Genomic DNA, 17,561 nt, shown 5'->3' with positions numbered 1-17,561 from the left:
TGTGATTTTCAACCCTGGCTACTGGGGCTGTCTTGCCAGGACCCACCCTCCGAGAAATCCCAGATTTGTGCTCCGCTGAAGGACCTGATATCATATATTTTAGCATCACACCAATGAATCTAATGTACACCTGAGGTTAAGAACCACTGGCCCAAAAGGGAAAAGGGGACTTGTATTTGTTAGAAAAGGGAACAGAACTTTTTCTTAATCCCAATTTTTTTTTTTTTAGATTTGAGATTTTAAAATCTCAAAAGTGCTATGTGCTTATTTTAGGGGAAAGGGAAGAATATGCTTTTCTCCACAGTGAGCTAGAGGGGAGTTAGGCCTGGAAGAGAATAGGCAGTAACAGTGCCAGAGAAAACACATGACCTGGCATCTGCCATGTAGGGCACTTAAGGAAAAGACAGGGCACTCCCCATAAATATCCCTGGGATTTTACATAGGACGAACCCCCATCCCTTACTCTTCACTCCTTGACTTTGGTTCCTACTGTGCTAGACCTCTGGTCTCAAGCCATCAATATCTGCAGTTGGGAGAGTTCCTCTTCCCATTGCTTAGAACACTGGCAGGTAAGAGTCCTCAACACCTTCCACTGTCAGGACTGGACTTACAGGAAAACCTGAGAGATTCCAACTCCAGGGCTCGTGTCACCACCTAACATGGCCTTCTGTCTACGTGCTTAATACCTGAATGTGTTCACATCACTGATCTGATCACATTTCCAGACTTTTGGTTACAGACATATCTGTGATCAGGAATTCAAAGTGCATTTTTAAGACTGTGATAAATATCTGGCAGAAAAAGCATTACCTTAGGAGTTAAGATAGACCTTCGTATGAGTTTTAATTCTAACGCTAACTAGCCCCATAAGTTACTTAACCCATAAGCCTCTGCTTGTTTATGTAGTGTGGGTAACAATATCTACTTTATAAGCTGGTAGTGAAGAATATGAAAATACATGTAAAAACACCTGCAGAAGACCAGTACACAGTAGACACTAATTGTTTCCTTACTACCTGTCCTACAGTTAAGTATAAATGCCAATTTTACTTTATATAAATTAAAAAGTAGCTCAAATTTCTAATGTTGAGATTTTCATATTAGTTCATGGAATAACTTTTTAAATTGTGTGCCCTGCTCAGATAGGCCTCATTAAAGTATGTTTTATTTTCAGTTCCACATTTAAGAATCTTAAGACTTGTTTTAAGCATTACATGGTTACACATACTTTCACCACTAAGATCAACTGACAAAATTGCCCTTGGGTACTGATATGTTGTATTTTTCTCCGTAAACATGCTTCGTAGAGCCAGAGAACTCCCAGAAGATCGAGTTAGTGGAGAAGAGCACCTTTCCAAAAATTCTAGGGAACTGTCTTCATAGTCTGAATAGTCTGCAACATAAGATACATAGAGAAATATTAATAAAGTGTCAAGTAATCAAGAAGAGTCACTATAAAAATAATGAGAAAGTCATGTTTTATGATACATAAATAATCATGCCACCACTTTCTCTTCTCATCCATGAACAGCTAGATCATTATGCATCTGATGAAGTAGGTTTGGCAAGGACACCTGGGACATACACCCCAGGCAGTATATACATAGCAGGGAGCACCATTTTCTAACTGGTACCCATAAACTCTTATTAAGTAGTCCAGAAGTGAAAAAGGATTACAGCTACATTTTCTCTTCATTATAATCACAGCTATGTCTGCAGTAAGATGTGCAAGATGGAAATTAATCTTTTTTTTTAAAGAGGTTCTCATGATGTCTAGCATGTCAATTATTATAGTGATAATTTGATCAATAAATTCTTCAGCAGAAAACCTCTGAACTAAATTAAATGGTCCTGAAAAAAATTAGTTCTGTCTTCCTCAGCTTAGAATGAATCATGAAGATGGATAAGCAGAGTGGGGTGGGGAAGCAAAGACAGGAGAGGGTATGAGTCTAGGCACATGGGGAGGCCACAAAGCACAATACCTGGCACATCTGACAAACTACAAGACCGTGGTTGGAGCACACTGAGTGAGGGAGATGAGCAATGAGGCTGGAGTGACACCAGCCAGATGAGGTTAAAGTTTTTTTTTGTTTTTAAGTTTTATCCTGAAAGCAACAGAAAGTCAAAGTTTGTAAGGGGAAGCAAGATGTGACACACATCCAGTTCCATTTTTCATTTGTGGAATGGAGGAAGGAGTCCAGGGAGCACAAGTAGGCGGTGGGGACACAGTTCAGAGGCAGTGGCCTGGGTTGGGAGGCAGCTGAGGTGACATTTGAGAGGCAGACGCAGTCACCTGTGGACTGGAGATGGAAGGCTGAGATGCTACCTTCCAGGACGATTTCCAGGTTTCTGCTTGAACAACTAGGTGTTGAAACTGGCATTCTGAGATGGAGCTGAAGTGTAAATGGGAGATGGAGAAATCAGAGGAGAAATGCAGATTCAGAGGAGGGCTTTTTAAAGATGGGAGATCCTACACACTGTCCATATAAATCTAAAAATCCGGGGATGGGGAGGCAGGCAATGAGAAATGCCAGGATTTTAAGAAGAGAAAGATAGACAGTCTCTTCACTGTAGTAGAGGCAAAGGAGAAGACTGATATATTCAGGTAAGTATGTGGATGTGGTGGATAAGAGATGCGCAAGTGCTCATCCGATGGCTTCTATTTCCTCAACTGAGTATGAGGCAAAGGATGTAAACTGATGCAGATTAGGGAATAAATAAGAGGTAGAAAAGGCTGAAGAAAGGTAGAGAGTGGAAAAGCAAGCTTACAAGAGAAGAGCAGTCCAATGCTGGTGTGTACTGAGTATCATCCATCAGAAGCTGGTAGTGTGGGAAGCAGAATAATGGTCCCCTAAAACGTCCAAAGCCTAATCCCCAGACTTGTGAATAGGCTGGGTTACATGGCAAAGGGGAATTAAGGTTGCTGATGGAATCAGGCTGGAAGTCAGCTGACCTTAAAATAAGAGATTATCCTGACTTATCTGGGTTGGCCTAATATCAACACAAGGGTCCCTAAAAGTAAAAGAGGGGGCAAAAGAGTCAGTGCCAGAGTGATGTAAAGTAAGAAAAGACTCGAGCCACCACTGCTGGCTTTGAAGATGTGAGCGGGACAAGGGCCAGGACACTTGGCATCCTCTGGAGTCTGGAAAGGCAAGAAAACGGATTCTCCCCTAGAGCCTCCTGAAAGGAGTGCAGTCCTGACACCCTGATTTTAGCCCAGTGAGACCCATTTTGGACTTCTGACCTTCAGAACCTTAAGATAATCAATGTGTATTTTTAAGTCACTGTTACGTAGTTGTGACAGCAGCAATGGGAAACGAATATAGTGGTCATCGTAAATATCACAGCAGAGCTCACGTTTACCGAGAGCTCTCTCTGTGCCAAACTGGACTCTAAGTGCTTTATGTGTACTAACTCGTAATCCTCACAACCATCCAATAAGGGAGCTACAACTGCTAGTGCTGTTTTACAAATGAAAAAACAGAGGCAGAAAAGGTTAAGCTGCCCAAGAATACACAGCTATCAATGGCAAATCCAACATTTGAGCCCAGACAGCCTGACTACAGAAGCCTTACTCTTCAACAAAAAGCATCACTAGTGGATTTCAACATTTAACGTGTACACACACTGGAAGGCTTGTTCAAACCACTTCCTGGGCCTCACACCTGCGTCATTCAGCAGTGGGGCCACTCCCAGATGATGCTGGTGCTGTCAGCCCTACAGAGCCTTCTCTCATAGCCTCCCAGAAACTGCAGGGCTGCCAGCACCGTGTTACTCAAGCACAGGCGTGGAAATGTGAAGGGCACTGATTAAGCGCTAGCCAGGCACTGGGTTAAGTATCGATACTTCACGATTACCTTAAGGCATCCTCACAATAAATCTACATAGCAGAAACTATCGTTACCCTTTTACGAGTGAGGAAACTGAGGTTTACAGCATTTAAATAACTTGCCAAAGGTCACCCAAGCTCTAAGTGCTGCAAGCAGGATTTGAACCCACACACTCAGCTCTCAAAAGCTGCCCTTTCATCCATGACATGCTACAATGATGCCCTCTCAGCAAAAGTGAAAGCAGAAGTACTGGCTGAGTATAAAAATGGTAAAAATCTAAATTTGGTGTTAAAAATAGAACATAGCTGACATTTAATCTCTTTACGTTATATTAGCAACTGAACAAAATTTCTTAGCATTCTACACCCCTCCTGTATTCCCCGCTCCCACGCCCTCAGGCTATTATGAATAAAAGTCTACTGCTATGTTTCAGGGTTAGAGCAATGTAATCTTCTACATAAAGCTTCTCTAAATAGAATTTATTTTGTACTGCTTTTACCACACACAAAATACATCATACCTTTCCTAGTAGATATTTATGCATGCTTTTTACCACTCGTAACATATACGCTTGCTTACAAGTGCCTGGAAGGGAATCTTGGTTTTTACTATACAATACTTTGGATTCTCTTTGCATTTCTCATTCTAGTTCTTTTAAACCTCTGTATGCCTTCAGTTTTCTCATATTTACAGATACATGAAAGACAAAGAGATGGTGAGATGTGCTCAAAATAACAAAGCTAAAGACTGGCAAAGATGTCACTCTTAAATAGAATCCAACACAGCAATTTCTCACACACACAGATTGAACACAATGTTAGCTTTATATTATGGAAACTAATTCTGGTAATTGAAACATGTCAACCCACTCTTGAATGGGATAGTTATAAAGAACTACTTAACTCAATTACTACTTTCCATAACTTCATTTAAACAGATAACTACTGACTTAGTATGCCAACAAACACAAGGAGGGAAGGATACACAGCCTAGTAAACAATCTTTAAGACACAGGAGGTAAGATTAACAACACAGCATGATGGTTGAAGTTAAAATTAAGACTCAGAAGCCAGACTGCCAGGGTTTCAATCTGCTTTTCTCCACTCACTAGCCATGTGAGCTTGGACAACTCTCTTCATCTCTCTGTTTTAGTTAACTGTTTATAAAATGGGGATAACAGGCCTCACCGTAAAAGGTTAATGCGGGGATTAAATGACCTAGTATATGTAAAATGCTTAGTGTTTGGCATATAAAAAGCACCAGCAGGATATGCAAAATCACACTGAGTGATGAAAAGAAAGATTTTTTTTAAACTCCTTAATGGCAGTAATTGCAGACTAAAATACATATTCTATTAGGAACCTCACGTAGTAATAATGTGAATTCTTTAAAATTAAGATGTCTTTGAAATTTCAAAGTTACTTAAACCCCCCTATTTCCAGTTTAAAGAACACTCTTCTGATTTAATCATCTGGGGAAAAGTGTCACTGCCAAGATAAATGTAAATAGCCCAGAAAAAATTCTCCTCAAACGTAATAACTAATTGCAAAGACGTTGGTAATTACTCGACCCAACTCCTGCTGTGTATGAAGAGCAATGCTTCTGTACATCTTTAGTATTTACCAGGACTCTACTTTCAAAGTTAAGATTTTCACTTATAGATCTGATTTTAAAACATTTTTTAAAGGTTTATTTTTTTAATGGCTCTTTATAAATAGGGTTACCATAGGTAATGGTGGGTTACAATTCTGAGGTGCAAATTTTCTCTGTACTTTTTTCTCTAAGACTTATTAATCCTAATCCCTCTCTCCTTTCTTTCAAGTTACCACTTCCTGCATTCTCATAACTACCCCTCACTTTGCTACCAGGTACGGCCCACTTCTTACTTTGTTCTTTGTCAGCCCCTCCCTGTTATCTTTTCCCCACTTTCACAGGTGTTTTGGTACACAGGATTCTGCATCTGCTGCTGTAGTATTGGAAGAGAGCTGTTTGCCGATGCAACGTAAGGTGACTTAAAAACCTTGGCCCTTCCTCTCCTCATGCCTTGGTGTCTCTGTTGGAATACCCAAGGCAGCCAAATCCCCTCAGCCTCTGCTCAGCTGCGAGTACATCTGGCAGTCTGGTCTGCAGTGTGAAGCTTGTCATTTCTGCATTCCGATACATAATCACGGGAGGGCAGTCACTAAACAAGGGAATCTGTGGTTCATGGTTTCCATTTACAGAGCTCCAGAGCCTCCTAACGTTAGGTTCTCTCTAGTATGGATTCCATAGAGCTATCTGTGAAGGGGTGGGGTGGAGGAGAAAAGCTGAGGACCAGTGCACACACAGAAGTGTCCAGAGATGTTCAAGACAATCTCTGGGAAGTGGTTTCAAGTTTTTCAATCCCATTTTCATCCCATATCTTTAAATTTACTTTGGTAGCTTTAGAGTTAGAAAATGTAGAAATTTCATATCCTGTGGAAAGATTAGATGTTATTTTTGGTCTATAGAGTTAAAATCTGAAGAATTTACCAAAAGTGACTACCAACTCCGAAATTACCTCGTTGGCTTTACAGTTTTTAAAACTGTTTTTTCTTTTAAGTGTTTGATGAATACGGGAAAGAAATGGGTATGACATAAAGCACATAAATACTACAAAAGACTTAGGTACTCATCATAAAATTTAAGAGGCTGTCACTGTCAGTTTTGAAGCTTCCTTTGTGCCACTTTCCAATTTGAACTAATAAATTTCCTTCGTCCACCTCAGAGGTAATCACTATCCTAAATTTCTATTCATCATTCTCTTGCTTTCATGCTTTTGCTACATACATTTGAATCTCTAAAAAATATACTGTTTAGTTTTACAAATTTTTGATCTTTACATAAATGAAATTATATTACTGTACATGTTTTCTTCAGTGACTTTTTATTTATTTATTCTTCTTAGTTATCCATTTTATACATATTAGTGTATACACGTCAATCCCAATCTCCCAATTAATCCCACCACCACCACCACCCTGCTGCTTTCCCCCTTGGTGTCCATACGTTTGTCCTCTACATCTGTGTCTCAATTTCTGCCCTGCAAACCGGTTCGTCTGTACCATTTTTCTAGGTTCCAAATATATGCGTTAATATACGATATTTGTTTTTCTCTTTCTGACTTACTTCACTCTGTATGACAGTCTCTAGATCCATCCATGTCTCTACAAATGACCCAATTTCATTCCTTTTTATGGCTGAGTAACACTCCATTGTGTATATGTACCACATCTTCTTTATCCATTTGTCTGGAGATGGGCATTTCGGTTGCTTCCACGACCTGGCTATTGTAAACAGTGCTGCAATGAACATTGGGGTGCGTGTGCCTTTTTGAATTATGGTTTTCCCTGGGTATATGCCCAGTAGTGGGATTACTGGGTCATATGGTAATTCCATTTTTAGTTTTATAAGGAACCTCCATACTGTTCTCCATAGTGGCTGTATCAGCTTACATTCCCACCAACAGTGCAAGAGGGCTCCCTTTTCTCCACACCCTCTCCAGCATTTATTGTTTCTAGATTTTTTGATGATGGCCATTCTGACCGGCTTGAGGTGATATCTCATTGTAGTTTTGATTTGCATTTCTCTAATGATTAGTGATGTTGAGCAGCTTTTCATGTGCCTCTTGGCCATCTGTATGTCTTCTTTGGAGAAACGTCTAGTTAGGTCTTCTGCCCATTTTGGGATTGGGCTGTTTGTTTTTCTGATATTGAGCTGCATGACCAACTTGTGCATTTTGGAGATTAATCCTTTGTCTGTTGCTTCGTTTGCAAATATTTTCTCCCATTCTGAGGATTGTCTTTTCATCTTGTTTATAGTGTGCTTTGCTCTGCAAAAGCTTTTAAGTTTCATTAGGTCCCATTTGTTTGTTTTTTAGTTTATTTCCATTACTCTAGGAGGTGGATCAAAAAAGATCTTACTATGATTTATGTCAAAGAGTTTTCTTCCTATGTTTTCCCCTAAGAGTTTTATAGTGTCCAGTCATACATTTAGGTCTCTAATCCATTTTGAGTTTACTTTTGTGTATGGTGTTAGGGAGTGTTCTAATTTCATTCTTTTACATGGAGCTGTCCAGTCTTCCCAGCACCACTTACTGAAGAGACTGTCTTTTCTCCATTGTATATTCTTGCCTCCTCTACCAAAGATAAGGTGACCAAATGTTTGTGGGTTTATCTCTGGGCTTTCTATCCTGTTCCATTGATCTATATTTCTGTTCTTGTGCCAGTACTAAACTGTCTTGATTACTGTAGCTTTGTAGTATAGTCTGAAGTCAGGGAGTCTGATTCCTCCAGTTCCGTTTTTTCCCTCAAGACTGCTTTGGCTATTCAGGATCTTCTGTGTCTCCATACAAATTTTAAGACGTTCTTGTTCTGGTTCTGTAAAAAATGCCATTGGTAATTTGATAGGAATTGCATTAAATCTGTAGATTGCTTTGGGTAATATAGTCATTTTCACAATATTGATTCTTCCAATCCAAGAACATGGTATATCTCTCCATCTGTTGGTATCATCTTTAATTTCATTCTTCAGTGTCTTATAGTTTTCTGCATACAGATCTTTGTCTCCATAGGTAGCTTTATTCCTAGGTGTTTTATTCTTTTTGTTGCAATGGTAAATGGGAGTGTTTCCTTAATTTCTCTTTCAGATTTTTCATCATTAGTGTATAGGAATGCAAGAGATTTCTGTGCATTAATTTTGTATCCACAAATTTACCAAATTCATTGATTACCTCTAGTAGTTTTCTGGTGGCATCTTTAGGATTCTCTATGTATAGTATCATGTCATTTGCAAACAGTGACAGTTTTACTTCTTCTTTTCCAGTTTGTATTGCTTTTCTTTCTTTTTCTTCTCTGACTGCCGTGGCTAGGACTTCCAAAACTATGTAGAATAATAGTGGTGAGACTGGACATCCTTGTCTTGTTCCTGATCTTAGAGGAAATGCTTTCAGTTTTCCACCACTGAGAACGATGTTTGCTGTGGGTCTGTCATATATGGCCTTTATTATGTTGAGGTAGGTTCCCTCTATGCCCACTTTCTGGAGAGGTTTTATCATAAATGGGTGTTGAATTCTGTCAAAAACTTTTTCTCCATCTATTGAGATGATCATATGGTTTTTAATTCTTTAATACATTAATATGGTGTATCACATTGATTGATTTGCATATATTGAAGAATCCTTGCATCCCTGGGATAAATCCCACTTGATCATGGTGTATGATCCTTTTAATGTGTTGTTGGATTCTGTTTGCTAGTATTTTGTTGAGGATTTTTGCATCTGTATTCATCAGTGATACTGGTACTTTTTTTTTTTGTAGTATCTTTGTCTGGTTTTGGTATCAGGGTGATGGTGGCCTCACAGAATGAGTTTGGGAGTGTTCCTTCCTCTGCATTTTTTGGGAACAGTTTGAGAAGGATGGGTGTTAGCTCTTCTCTAAATGTTTGACAGAATTCGCCTGTGAAGCCATCTGGTCCTGGACTTTTGTTTGTTGGAAGATTTTAAATCACAGTTTCAACTTCATTACTTGCGACTGGTCTGTTCATATTTTCTATTTCTTCCTGGTTCACTCTTGGAAGGTTATAACTTTCTAAGAATTTGTCCATTTCTTCCAGGGTGTCCATTTTATTGGCATAGAGTTGCTTGTAGTAGTCTCTTAGGATGCTTTGTATTCTTGCGGTGTCTGTTGTAACTTCTCCTTTTTCATTCTGATTTTATTGATTTGAGTCTTCTCCCTCTTTCTTGATGAGTCTGGCTAATGGTTTATCAATGTTGTTTATCTTCTCGAAGAACCAGCTTTTAATTTTATTGATCTTTGCTACTGTCTTCTTTGTTTCTATTTCATTAATTTCTGCTCTGATCTTTATGATTTCTTCCCTTCTGCTAACTTTGGGTTTTGTTTGCTCTTCTTTCTCTAGTTCCTTTAGGTGTAAGGTTAGATTGTTTATTTGAGATTTTTCTTGTTTCTTGAGGTAGGCTTGTAATGCTATAAACTTCCCTCTTAGAATGGCTTTTGCTGCATCCCATAGGTTTTGGATCGTTGTGTTTTCATTGTCATTTGTCTCTAGATATTTTTTGATTTCCTCTTTGATTCCTTCAGTGATCTCTTGGTTATTTACTAATGTATTGTTTAGCTTCCGTGTTTGTGGTTTTTACGGTTTTTTCCCTGTAATTGACTTCTAATCTCATAGTGCTGTGGTCAGAAAAGATGCTTGATATGATTTCAACTTTCTTAAATTTACTAAAACTTGATTTGTGACCCAAGATGTGATCTACCCTGGAGAATGTTCCATGTGCACTCGAGAAGAAAGTGTAATCTGCTGTTTTTGGATGGAATGTCCTATAAATATCAATTAAATCTATCTGGTCTATTGTGTCATTTAAAGCTTGTGTTTCCTTGTTAATTTTCTGCTTGGATGATCTGTCCATTGGTGTAAGTGATGTGTTAAAGTCCCCCACTATTATTATGTTACTGTCAATTTCCTCTTTTATAGCTGTTAGCAGTTGCCTTATGTATTGAGGTGCTCCTATGTTGGGTTCATATATATTTATAATTGTTGTATCTTCTTGGATTGATCCCTTGATCATGATGTAGTGTCCTTCCTTGTCTCTTGTAACATTCGTTATTTTATAGTCTATTTTATCTGATAGGAGTATTGCTACTCCAGCTTTCTTTTGATTTCCATTTGCATGGAATCTTTTTCCATTTCCTCACTTTCAGTCTGTATGTTTCCCTAGGTCTGAAGTGGGTCTCTTTAGACAGCATATATATGGGTCTTGTTTCTGTATCCATTCAGTGAGCCTGTGTCTTTTGGTTGGAGCATTTAATCCATTCACGTTTAAGGTAATTATCGATATGCATGTTCCTATTACCATTTTCTTAATTGTTTTGGGTTTGTGTTTGTATGTTCTTTTCTTCTCTTGTGTTTCCCACTTAGAGAAGTTCCTTTAGCATTTGTTGTAGAGCTGGTTTGGTAGTGCTGAATTCTCTTAGCTTTTGGTTGTCTGTAAAGCTTTTGATTTCTCCATCGAATCTGAATGAGATTCTTGCCAGTTAGAGTAATCTTGGTTGTGGGTTCTTCCCTTTCATCACTTTAAATATGTCATGCCACTCACTCCCTTCTGGCTTGTAGAGTTTCTGCTGAGAAATCAGCTGTTAACCTTATGGGAGTTCCCTTGTATGTTATTTGTTGTTTTTCTCTTGCTGCTTTCAATAATTTTTCTTTGTCTTTAATTTTTGCCAATTTGATTACTATGTGTCTCAGTGTGTTTCTCCTTGGGTTTATTCTGTATGGGACTCTCTGTGCTTCCTGGACTTGGGTGGCTATTTCCTTTCCCAAGTTTGGGAAGTTTTCAACTATAATCTCTTCAAATATTTTCTCTGGTCCTTTCTCTCTCTCTTCTCCTTCTGGGACCCCTATAATGCGAATGTTGTTGTGTTTACTGTTGTCCCAGAGTCTCTTAGGCTGTCTTCATTTCTTTTCATTCTTTTTTCTTTATTCTGTTCTGCAGCAGTGATTCTGTCTTCCAGGTCGTTTATCCATTCTTCTGCCTCAGTTATTCTGCTATTGACTCCTTCTAGTGAATTTTTCATTTCAGTTATTGTATTGTTCATCTCGGTTTGTTTGTTCTTTAATTCTTCTAAGTCTTTGTTAAACATTTCTTGCATCTTCTCACTCTTTGCCTCTATTCTTTTTCCAAGGTCCTGGATCATCTTCGTTATCATTATTCTGAATTCTTTTCCTGGAAGGTTGCCTATCTCCACTTCATGTAGTTGTTTTGTCTTGTTCCTTCATCTGGTACATAGCTCTCTGCCTTTTCATCTTGTCTATCTTTCTGTGAATGTGGTTTTTGTGCCACAGGCTGCAGGATTGTAGTTCTTCTTCCTTCTGCTGTCTGCCCTCTGGTGGATGAGGCTATCTAGGAGGCTTATGCAAGTTTCCTGATGGGAGAGACTGGTGGTGGGTAGAGCTGGCTGTTGCTCTGGTGGGCAGAGCTCAGTAAAACTTTAATCTGCTTGTCTACTGATGGGTGGGGCTGGGTTCCCTCCCTGTTGGTTGTTCGGCCTGAGGTGACCCAACACTGGAACCTACCCAGGCTCTTTGATGGGGCTAATGGCGGACTCTGGGAGGAGTCACACCAAGGAGTACTTCCCAGAACTTCTGCTGCCACTGTCCTTGTCCTCACGGTGAGACACAGCCACCCCACCCCCGCCTCTGCAGGAGACCCTCCAACACCAGCAGGTAAGTCTGGTTCAGTCACCTATGGGGTCACTGCTCCTTCCTCTGGGTCCCGATGCGCACGCTACTTTGTGTGTGCCCTCCAAGAGTGGAGTCTCTGTTTCCCCCAGTCCTGTCGAAGTCCTGCAATCAAATCCCACTAGCTTTCAAAGTCTGATTCTCTAGGAATTCCTCCTCCCGTTGCCGGACCCCCAGGTCGGGAAGCCTGATGTGGGGCTCAGAATCTTCACTCTGGTGGGTGGACTTCTGTGGTATAGGTGTTCTCCAGTTTGTGAGTCACCTACCCAGCAGTTATGGGATTTGATTTTATTGTGAGTGCGCCCCTCCTACCGTCTCATTGTGGCTTCTCCTTTGTCTTTGGATGTGGGGCATCTTTTCTGGTGAGTTCCAGTGTCTTCCTGTCAATGACTGTTCAGCAGTTAGTTGTGACTCTGGTGCTCTCGCAAGAGGGAGTGTGAGCACATCCTTCTACTCTGCCATCTTGAACCAATTCAGTGACTTGATTTGTAGCTTAACCATTTTGTTGATGAGATTCCAGTGGGTATAATCCATTTATTTACATAGTGATACGGAGTCCACTGAATGGACAGGTGGACACCTGGGCCGATGCCAGTGCTGCTGTGAACATTCTTATATGTGTCTCCTGATGTACCTACTGTGTGAGTTTTGTTAGGAATGTGAGGTCATGTGGTAAGCACATCGTCAACTCTACTCTCATCAGAAAAGCATCGCTGCTTTTCCATAGCAGTCGTACAGCTGTCTCCATCTCCTCAGCAACGTCTGACATCATCCACCTTGTAATTTCCGCCCATGTGGCAGATAGGAAATAGATTTCACCAGGTTCTGAAAACTGCATTATGCAGCTGCTCATAAGAGTGAGCACTGTATTATATAATCATTTTTATCATTTTCAGGTTTCCACTTCTGTGAAATACCTGTTGAAACCTTTTGTCCATTTTCATACCGGGTTTTCTTTTCCTTTTTGATCTGTAAGGGTTTGAAATATATTTTGAATACTAATGCTTTGTCAGGTATTTGCATTGCCAGTATCTTCTTATGGTTTGTGCTGCATTTTCACTCTCTTTATAATGCTTGTGATGAACCAAAGTTCGTTTCAGTCTAGTCACATTTTCAACCTTTTTGTTTCGGGTTAGCATTTTTTGTTTCGAAATCTCTGCCCAAATATAATAAAGATGTTTTCCTATACTTTCAAAGTTCTATAATATTGTCTTTCACATACTAAGTCTTTAATCAACCTGGAATTGATTTTTGTGTACGGTGTAAGGTGGAGTCCATTTTCATTCTTCTTCACCATATGGATTATAAATTGTTCTAATACCAATTACTGAAAACTTCATCCCTTACCTGTTATACTAAGATGTCAGCTTTGAATAAATCAAGTTTTGAAATATGTATGAATCTGCTTTGGATTATCCTGTTCTTAATAAATCTATTCTTTCAAAATACCTCACTGCTGTAATAACTATAACTGAACAGTAATTCTTCTCCTTATTCTTCTTCAAGAGTGACTGTATTATTTTTGGCTCTTTACTCTTCCATATTAAGTTTTAGAATCAGCAATGAACCTATAGATTTATTTGAAGTGACATCAATAGCGAATCTACAACCCCACGAACATGAATTATTTCCCATTTGTTTAGGCCTTCTTCACATTTCTAAATAAAGTTTTATAATCTGCTAGTCACAGTTTTCAAACATAAGTACACATGCATGTATCAAATGGTTTTTCTACATTTATCAAAACTGTAATGTTACTGTAGTGAATTTCATTGATTTTCTAATGTCAAACCAACTCTGCATTCCAAACCTATGCAGTCATACTTTTAAATATACTGCTAGATTTAATTCCATAACATTTATTTATGTGTTTCGCATCTTTGTCCATAAATAAGAACAGCCCGTGATTGTCCTTTCCCATACCGTTCTCTTCTGATTTTGAGAGCAAAGTTATTTAAATCATCTAAAGTGAATTTGGAGTTGTATTAGTTTCCTAGGGCTGCCCCAACAAATTACCACAAATTTGGTGGACTGAAACAATAGAAATTTATTCTCTCTCAGTTCTGGGGGCCAGAAGTCCAAAATTAGGTCTCAGCAGGGCCACCTCCCTCTGACTTCTCTAGGGGCAAATTCTTCCTTGCCTCTTGCAGCTTTTGGTGGCTCAAGCTCCTTGGCTTGGAACTGCATCACTCCAAGCACTTCCTATGTGTTTGCACAGACTTCTCCCCTGTGTCTCAAATCCCCCTCTCCTTTCTCTTATAAGACACCAGTCATTGGCTTTAGGGTTCACTCCAAAACCCAGATGACCTCAATCCTAATTATATCAGCAAAGATCCTATTCCCAAATGCAGTCACATTCACAGGTATGGGGGTCAGGAGCTGGACACCTACTTGTGGGGGACATGATTCATCCCACTACAGGAGTGCACCCTCTTTTTCTAAATTCTAAAATGATTTATGTAAGTTTGGAATAATCTGCTTCTTTAATGTTTGGTAGAACTTGACAGCAAAACTTGTTGGACCAGGATGTCTTTCTTTGTGAAAAGATTTTAAAATGCTGATTAAATTTCTTTCAAGGTTTGAAGACTATTCAGGTTTCTACCTTCCTGAATAAGTTTGGTTTCTGCCAATTGCCCATACCTTCAAATAACCTCTCAAGTTCACTGGCATAAAGTTGTTTACATTATCTTATTTTTATGTCTGGAGCATCTGTAGTTATGTTCTCTTTATTCTTAATATAGTTTATTTGTACATTTTGTCTTTTCTTTCTTAACAGCCTTCCCGGAGGTTTGTTGATCTTATTCGTTTTTTACAAAAAAATTAATTTTGGCATTGTTCATTTCTTCCCAGCATTTCTTTTTAACTTATTAATTTCTGCTCATATGTTCATTAATCATATTCACTTCTGCTTTTTTTGGACTTATTCTTTTCTAACTTCTTAAGCTCGAGACTTAGCTGACTTTCAGCCTTCTTTTCTAATATAAGCATGTACACCAATATATATTCTTCTTCTAAGTGCCATTTTAACTACATTCTCAAGTTTTGACACATATATAACATTTTCATCACCTGTCAGGTTCTTAACATCTTACTTTCCCTTTGGTACTGTGCTTTCATCCATAAATTATATAAAAATATTTTGCTTGATTTCTAAACATATGGGACTTTTTGTCTTTTCAATACTGATTTTAGTTAACTATAATATCTTTAAAATGTGTTGAGGTTTGCTTGAAGCTGCATCCCATGGTCAATTTTTTTTTTTTTTTTTTGCGGTAAGCAGGCCTCTCTCACTGTTGTGGCCTCTCCCGTTGCGGAGCACAGGCTCTGGACGCACAGGCTCAGCGGCCATGGCTCACGGGCCCAGCCGCTCCGCAGCATGTGGGATCTTCCCGGACCGGGGCACGAACCCGTGTCCCCTGCATCGGCAGGCGGACTCCCAACCACTGCGCCACCAGGGAAGCCCCCCATGGTCAATTTTAATAAATGTTTGTGTCTGTTTGATAAAACTGTCTACTCTGCAGCTGCTGAGTTCAGTGTCCTGGACAGGTCTATTAGATCAACTGTGCAGCTGCCATCTTTCTTAGTATCCTTACAGATACTTTTGAGTTTTGTTAATTTATTAATTACTAAGAAAGATATGAGGATGTTACTCTTGTGATGAAATTCAGAAATTGTATGTCTAGAAAGATATAAAGTGAACTGAACCTTTATCATTATATGGTAACCTCCTATCTCCAGGAATGATTTTTGCTTTAATGACTATCTAAAAGGACATCCTTTAGAGACAGGCTATTGATAGAAAAATAATTTGGTTTTTTCCAGGTTTTTCTAAAAATATTTTCCCTCATTTTTGAAAGCTAATTCAAGGGACTGTAAGATTCCAGATTGAGAATAATTCCTTCAGTACACAGAAGGGTACTTGGTCAGGGTATCCAGTCCACCACAACGCTGGCAATGAAACACTCTAACAGTTGCAGTGATTAATTTACAAACCACTTAACTTACAGACTGTAGTAAAACAGAGCTGCGTATTTTCAAAATTAGCAAGACAAGGGAAAGCTACTACAGGAACTTCTCAGCTCTGAAGAACATGGGAATATTGTCCTACCACAATTTTGGTAGAAAAGGACAGTTGAAAGCATCTTAGAATTTTTAAAAATGGGAATCAACGGGCTTCCCTGGTGGCGCAGTGGTAGAGAGTCCGCCTGCCGATGCAGGGGACACGGGTTCGTGCCCCAGTCTGGGAAGATCCCACATGCCGCGGAGCGGCTAGGCCTGTGAGCCATGGCCGCTGAGCCTGTGCGTCCGGAGCCTGTGCTCCACAACGGGAGAGGCCACAACAGTGAGAGGCCTGCATACCGCAAAAAAACAAAAAAAAAAAACGGGAATCACCATTTTAGCATACAGTCAGCCCTCTGTATCCACAAGTTCTGCGACTGGGGATTTAACCAACTGCGGATCAATTTTCAATTTCCAAGGATATGGAACCACAGGTATGAAGGGCTGAATATACCATGCCATTTGATATAAGAAACTTGAGCATCAGTGGATTTTGGTATCCGCTGGGGGTCCTGGAACCAATCCCCCTCCCCACCAACCGGATACTGAGGGAGGACTGGACTTACCATGCTGCTTAGATTTCTTTTTCTTTTTCTTCTTCTTCTTCTGCTTTGGTTTGTAGTGATCTTTGTCCCTCTTCTCTTTTCTTTCTTTATCCTTTTCTTTTCTCTTACCTAAATGACCAAAGTGAGTAAGTTAGTAATCATGACTGATCCTGATTTGTTCCTCTGTGGTTAACCTAAAAGCAGCATTTATGTTTTAATCAGCTATTCCAGTCACCTGCCCAGAGTGGATGGATTCAATTAAACTGTTCCTGTCATGAGTCTGGAACTCCTGATTAGCTTATTGGGCTATAAGAGGGGATCTTCATTAGCAGTGTTGAGAAATCCCAACTCCTGACACCTTAAAGTTAACACAGACAGTAGTTAAAATCTTTAAATGAGTAATATAACTCAGTTTCCTGATGTGGCAAGAAATAAACTCCATAACTTAAGAAAGACCTGACTGAGGAGACTCAGCATTTCCACACAAAATTTAATGAGAAAATATACTAGAAGCTTAAAAAATAAAAAAAAAAAACTTGAATTTTTTTCCTTTGGAAAAACAAAAAAACTAGATCATTTCCACAAATAATTCCTTCAGTCTTTCAATACTTTCCCAGTGTATACAAGAATGAAAATAAAAAGCACAAAGAAAAAAAACTTATTTCATTAAACTAAATTTTGTCCCCAAATTTTAAAATATTCCTTTTTCCCAATCATATGCACTTTAAAGAAAATGAGCAGATGTTAAAACAGTTTCCTAGAGTATTTTATTTAAAATTAATTCATCACATATATTCAACTATTGTTCCAACTCAGAAAGGTTTAGCCCATAACTTATCAACCATATTAAACC

At 39.2% G+C, this 17,561-nt stretch overlaps 1 protein-coding gene across 15 annotated transcripts in view; it reads right to left on the bottom strand.

Moving 5' to 3' along the window:
- The window catches only part of PHF20L1 (PHD finger protein 20 like 1), a 78,517-nt gene that overhangs the window by 14,000 nt on the left and 46,956 nt on the right, over nt 1-17,561 (bottom strand). For 14 of the 15 annotated variants that reach the window (XR_003438382.1, XM_027132505.1, XM_027132509.1 and 11 more), the window contains 2 exons: nt 16,730-16,837; nt 1,229-1,393 (listed from right to left, as the gene is read on the bottom strand). Coding sequence is in view for 14 of the 15 variants with exons in the window: in XM_027132505.1 (XP_026988306.1) it covers nt 1,229-1,393; nt 16,730-16,837 (273 nt within the window). In the remaining variant the exon portion in view is untranslated. The remainder of the gene's footprint in view (nt 1-1,228; nt 1,394-16,729; nt 16,838-17,561) is intronic. The other variant, XM_027132512.1, reaches the window with a different exon arrangement.

Source organism: Aethalodelphis obliquidens, unplaced genomic scaffold (genome assembly GCF_003676395.1).
Source record: "Aethalodelphis obliquidens isolate GAN/ISIS:26980383/991018 unplaced genomic scaffold, ASM367639v1 scaffold41, whole genome shotgun sequence".
Classification (NCBI taxonomy): domain Eukaryota; kingdom Metazoa; phylum Chordata; class Mammalia; order Artiodactyla; family Delphinidae; genus Aethalodelphis; species Aethalodelphis obliquidens.
Note: the sequence above shows the minus strand (reverse complement) of the source record. Positions and strands in the feature narration are given on the sequence as shown.